The sequence below is a fragment of the Mandrillus leucophaeus genome, unplaced genomic scaffold (assembly GCF_000951045.1).
Source record: "Mandrillus leucophaeus isolate KB7577 unplaced genomic scaffold, Mleu.le_1.0 Scaffold3, whole genome shotgun sequence".
NCBI lineage: Eukaryota > Metazoa > Chordata > Mammalia > Primates > Cercopithecidae > Mandrillus > Mandrillus leucophaeus.
In genome coordinates, this window is record NW_012103142.1 from 4,984,989 (window position 1) to 4,990,988 (window position 6,000).

Below are 6,000 nucleotides of genomic sequence, written 5' to 3' on the forward strand. Positions count from 1 at the left end.
GTAGTCATTAGCCACAATTTTTAACCTTCTTTCTTGCTCTGATTAAGTAAAAAGTCACAGAGAGCTAGTTTCTTTCTGTGAGGAGAGTCAGAAAGAGACTGACTGCTCAGTGAGAGATGAAGACAGTCCATGTAATCAGTGACTCTCAGTGGAGTTTGGCAGAAGCTGTACTTTACGTTCAAGTGCTAAAGAGCTGGAAACAAGCCTGGATCTTTAAAAACAACAACCAAAACCAAATAGGGAGTGTATATTCAGGGCAACTTGAATCAATGCCCTCAGGTAGCCAAAATACATTAAAAAAGAAAGAAAGAAAGAAAGAAAGAAAGAAAGAAAGAAAGAAAGAAAGAAAGAGAGAAAGAAAAGCAACAAACAAAAATTCCTAAAGCCGCACAAGCAGAAAAATTTAAAGTTTTCTCCTTAATTCAGAGTGTCAAAATCAAGATCATAGTGAGCAGTTAATTACTGAGGCTGAGGTTTAACAAGAAAAATGTTTATACCTCTTTAGACTGTGCTCCAAGTTTTGTATCATTTTTTACATTTAGTAATTATCTTCAGATTTACTTAAATACTTCCCTAATAAAGATTTCCATATAGGGCATATGGAAATGTGTATTATTTTCACTTAAATTCAGTTAATCACATAGAAACTACTCTACAGGGAGAAAGCCAGGAAATTACTCTTGAAGCCTAGAATGTCCCCATTTAGCTTTTTCAGCCTGTTTCCCAATCTTAAAAAAAAAAAAAAAGTAGGTAATCAATCCTAGCCCTTCCTACTTCTTGGATTGTTGAGGTTACATTTGGAAATGTAGATTGTCAACTTTCAATAAAGCTTTATGCAAATTTTATTCATTCTGCCATCTGCTGGCAGTTAGCTGAATTGCAGGCAAATCGAAGGGCATGGAACATCCTCTGCATTCTGCACCTACCAAAGTGAAGCAGACAGGCCCCTTTCCTAGTTCATTGGTAGCTCCCAAAAACCAGGGACCCTGTCTGCCTCACAGCTTCCCTCCCACCCCTTCTGAGGCCACGTACATCGCACCAGCAGGTTGACAGTCTTCTTGGCAGGGTTGCCCACATTGTTGGTGGCTGTGCAGTTGTAGTAGCCAGAGTCCCGGGCCTGCACTGAAGGGATGCTGAGGGTGCCACCCTGGGCCAGAGCACCCAGGGGCAGTGGGCCAGGCCCATGGGACCACTGCAGCTGGGGGAGGGGATCACCGCCTGTCAGCAGACACTGCACCGTCACATTCTCCCCAGGGTTCACCACCAGAGTTTCGTTCACAGACAGCTTCAGGGCTGGTGGTGCTAAGAGGACAAGGAGTGGGATCTTAGGGGACTGTGAGGCAGGGCTGGATGTTGGGGAGAGTAAGGGGCTAGAAAAACCATAGAGGCTGGAGAAGCCCTCGGGGGAGATGAGAGGGGAGAAGACAGAGCAGGAAGAGGAGGGGAGGGGCCAGACATTAGTGGTACCGTGCCTGGAGTCCCTGTGGGGTGGGGCACTATCTCCCGGTTGGGAGTTAGCTCAGGTAGGGAAGGATTATGGGGAGGAAAACGCCTGTACCCGTGGTGTTGGTGAGCCGGAAGGTGATGGCCTTGTCTGGGATGCCGCATACGTTACGCACAGACACCTGGCAGGTGTAGCTGGCATAGTCCTGGGGCCGCAGGTTCTTCAGCTTCAGGACCTTGGTCTCCCCCTGGGTAGCAGTGGACCACTGGGGTGAGGTGCCTGCTTGAGTCTCCAGGGGTCCCACATACTCATTCACCCAGCACCAGAGCCTACCACAAATACCTAATTCGTCTCTTCCCACCCCCACCCCCACCCTCACCATTTAGCCCCAGGGGTCCTGAGCCTGGGGTGGATGCTACACTCTCCACAGCCTTGGCAGTGCCTCATCATGGGCTTCTCTGGGTCTGAGGTTGCCCTGGTGTACACTGGCAAGGACCAGGCCTTGGTTTCTCCAATCTGGGAAATGGAGGGGTAAGAAGAGAACTTGCTCTTACAACCCACACAAACACGGGGCTGGCCCACAGGCACCGCTGAAAGCCCTCCTTGGCAGAATGGCATCACCACCATCTCCTGGGACTATCAGGGCCCATGGGAAGAGGAATCATCTCCCCGCCCCCAGGTCCTGCTGTGCCTGGCCATAGGTTCCCAATACTCTCCCACCCAGCAGCAGACTGGGATGACCTGTCTGCCCCTAGAGGGTGTCTTTTCTAACTAGCAATGTTCCTGAAGGACGTGTTGCCTCAGGGACACTCCTGTCCTCACTGCTGCTCCCTGGACTTTCCATCCGATTTTTCTGCCCCAGGCTGTCTGAACTCCAATCAGAATGTGTGTTTCCAAAGTGAGAATAGAATTGTTGAAATCAGGGCAGTCCGAAAAACTCAGCCCCATGCCCCCCTCCCCTGTTGGGTGCAGGAGAAAAAGTGTGGGGTGAGCCAGCTACCCATCCTGACCTGAGTGTAGAGGGGCTCATAGATGTCGACCCCGTTGTCCTGGCTATGGGACAGGGTATCAGAGCCCCGCTTCCAGATGAAGCGGGCAGGCGGGTTGGAGTTGACAGTACAGCGCAGGAACACCGTCTTCTCCTGGTAGAAGTTGCCTCGCACATCGCTCACTGTCTGGTGCACCGTCAGCATTGGCTCATCCAGGTCTGCAAGGGCACAGCCCCCATGAAGTCAGGACTGGGTCACCCCAAGGTTAGGGGGCTCAGGCTCCTGGCAGCCCTTAGGAAGAGCTGAGCCGTCCTCAACAGACATTTCCAGATTGCCAGATGCCCTCCCAGCCCTGCAAGCTTAACCAACCTATTAGAGGCAGGGGACAGGACTTTTTCCTTTTACTTTTTCTTTCTTTCTTTCTTTCTTTTTTTTTTTTTGAGACAGAGTCTCGCTCTGTTGCCAGGCTGGAGTGCAGTGGCACAATCTTGGCTCACTGCAACCTCCGATTCCCTGGCTCAAGCGATTCTTCTGCCTCAGCCTCCCAAGTAGCTGAGATTACAGACATACGCCACCATGCCCAGCTAATTTTTGTATTTTTAGTAGAGAAGGGGTTTCACCATGTTGGCCAGGATGGTCTCGATCTCCTGACCTTGATCTGGCCACCTCGGCCTCCCAAAGTGCTGGGATTACAGGCGTCAGCCACCGAGCCTGGCCTCTTTCTTTTTTTTTTTGAGACAGAGTCTCACTCTGTCACCCAGGCTGAAGGGCAGTGGTGCAATCATCGCTCACTGCAGCCTCAACCTCCTGGGCTCAATCAATCCTCCCACCTCAGTCTCCCGAATAACTGGGACTACAGGCATGCACCACCACACCTGGCTAATTTTTTGAATTTTTTGTACAGACGGGGTTTCACCATATTGCCCAGATTGATTTTGAACTCCTGGGCTCAAGCGGTCCTCCCACCTCAGCCTCCCGAAATGCTGGGATGACAGGTGTGAGCCGCCGCACCTGGCCAAGACGACAGGACTTGATGCCTTCCCAGACTTCCTCTGAGCTGTGCCTCCCAGGGACCTGCATGAGGGTGTCTAGCTTTGCAATCTCCCATCACAGAATGGAGGAAGCAGCTGCTTCTTCAAATCCTAGTTTAGCTGTTAATTTGTAGTATGACCCACCTAAGTCCCTTCTCTCTCTGGGCCTGTTTCCTCATTGGCAAACTAAGGTAGTTTAGTAGTTCTTGGCCTTGTTTGCACAAGAGAATTACATGGAGATTTTCTTTTCAATACTGATGCCTGGCAGAGTTCATGGGTAGTGTCAAAAGTCAGAACAATGATTGTCTCCGGGGGGAATTACTGACTGGGAGGGGGCATGAAGGAACTTTCTGGAGTCCTGGAAATGTTCTATCTCTTGAACTGGAAGCTGTTTACCCACATATGTAAAAAATCATTAACCTTTGCACTTAAGATTAGTACACTCTATCGATTAATCCTCAATTAAAAAAATAATTAAAAAGCTTAAGAAAGAATCGGTATTTGGCCCCATCCCTGATCAATTACATCAGAATCTCTGGAAGTAGGGCCCAGGCATCCATAGGTCATAAGACCTAGAGATCTTAATGTGTGGCTGTGAGTCACAGGCACTGACAGTACACATTCCAACATCCTCCAACGAATGTCCCAGCAGCCCATCATTCAACCCCTTCCACAGCCCACTGGGATAGAAGTCACCACCATGGTCATGAGAGGAGGCAGGCATTGGTGGGGCCCAGGCTATGCTTGCCAGCCTGTTCCAGGGCCAATAACCTGAGAAATGGCCCTCAGCTCCAGGGGTCGGCAGGACCCTGGCTGCCTGATGAGGGACAGAAGAGAGGTCTGGGATGCCACTGTTCACCACTCTACTGAGTACCACTTAGGGAGTGGGAGGATGTATAGCTAATAGGTAGGTTCATTCTAAGCCTTAAAATGGTGCCACACAGGCTCCTGGGGCTGGGCCAACAGTTTCTGGGTACCTGACTCAGCCTGATGAATGACTCAGGAAAAGAGGCTCCTGGGGCATACCCATGGAGAACAGGTAGGGACTGGGGGCTTCTCATGCAGCTAGCAGCAAGGACTCAGGGAATGGGGCTTGGTTCTGTGTGTAATGTAGTAAGGAGGGAAATCTCAGAGCTGCCACAGGACAAAAGCAGAGACATGAGGTACTGTGGGAAGGGCAGTGGACAGTGGGGAAGAGATCCGTGTCCTCATCTCAGATCTGAGGCTACCCCACACCATGTCTGTGGGCAAATCACATGGGACCTCAGTTTTCTCATCTGTGGAAGGGGTGTAAATCAACCCATCCTGCCCTCCCTGCTCACCTCACAGGGATGTTGCAAGGTTCACATGGGATTACAGGCGCGAAGGTGTAGATGGTAGAGGGTGGTACACACCGCCCGGTACCTCTCAGGCTCCTCCACCGAAGTCAGCTTCTCCATCCCATCCCATCCCCACTTCCCCACCTCACCTCAGCCCCGGGGTGCCCTCTGGCCCAGGCTGGGCTGTCAGGGCCCGGGGAGAGGAAGGTCTCAACTCACACTGCACGTCCACGCGGATGGACTTGATGGCCGGCACCCCGACGCCGTTCTCAGCCTTGCAGTAGTAGCGGCCGCCCTGCGTGCGCGCAATACGCTCAATGCGCAGTGTCTCGTTGAACACTGATGTCTCCTGGAACTTGTCCGAGGCACTACCTGCCGTCTTGGTCCACCGTACCTGGGCCACCGGGCGGGGCAGAGTCAGACTGTCAGACTCGCACCGGGTGGAAGCCTCAGCGCTGAGTGTCCTGCAACGGCACCCCCTTTTTCCCATACTTTTTCACACGCGCACGTGGGGCACACGCAGGCCTAGGAAACGAACCCAGACAGACGTGGCAATGCACAGACGGGGTAGGATGCCACGGGGTCAAGAGCTGGGGAATCCGGGATCAGAGGGAAGAGGCTTTAAATGGGGCGCGCAGCGCTGTGGTTAAGAGAATGGATTCGGTCAGGCGCGGTGAGCCACTAATCCCAGCACTTCGGGAGGCCAAGCCGGCGGATCACCTGAGCTCAGGAGTTCGAGACCAGCCTGGCCAACATGGCGAAACCACGTCTCTACTAAAAATACAAAATTAGCCAGGCGTGATGGTGCGCGCCTGTAGTCCCAGCTACTCAGGAGGCTGGGGCAGGAGAATCACTTGAACACAGAGGCGGGGGTTGCAGTGAGCCCAGATCAGGTCACTGCACTCCAGCCTGGGCAACAGAGCGAGACCGTTTCAAAAAAAAAAAAGACTGATTTCCATCTTGGTCAGTCACTCCAGGGAAAGCCAGCTATCAGGTCCTGAGCAGCCCAGTGGAGGGGCTCACTTGGGGAGGAACTGAAGCCTCAGACCAACAGCCACGTGAGTTAGCCTCAAAGAAGATCCTCCAGTCTCAGTCATCCTTCAATGACTGCACCCCTGGCTGACACCTGGATTGCAGCCTTGTGAGAAACCCTGAGCCACAGCCAGCCAGCTAAGCTGCTCTCAGGTTCCTGTGCCACAGGAACTGTGAGACAGTAC

The 6,000-nt window shown here is 52.1% G+C and overlaps 1 protein-coding gene across 1 annotated transcript in view; it reads right to left on the reverse strand.

Moving 5' to 3' along the window:
- MDGA1 (MAM domain containing glycosylphosphatidylinositol anchor 1) overlaps positions 1–6,000 on the reverse strand; it is a 68,450-nt gene that overhangs the window by 23,994 nt on the left and 38,456 nt on the right. The window contains exons 4-6 of the mRNA XM_011986625.1: positions 2,455–2,651; positions 1,559–1,691; positions 1,033–1,302 (exon numbers count right to left, since the gene is read on the reverse strand). Coding sequence (XP_011842015.1) covers positions 1,033–1,302; positions 1,559–1,691; positions 2,455–2,651 — 600 coding nt within the window. The remainder of the gene's footprint in view (positions 1–1,032; positions 1,303–1,558; positions 1,692–2,454; positions 2,652–6,000) is intronic.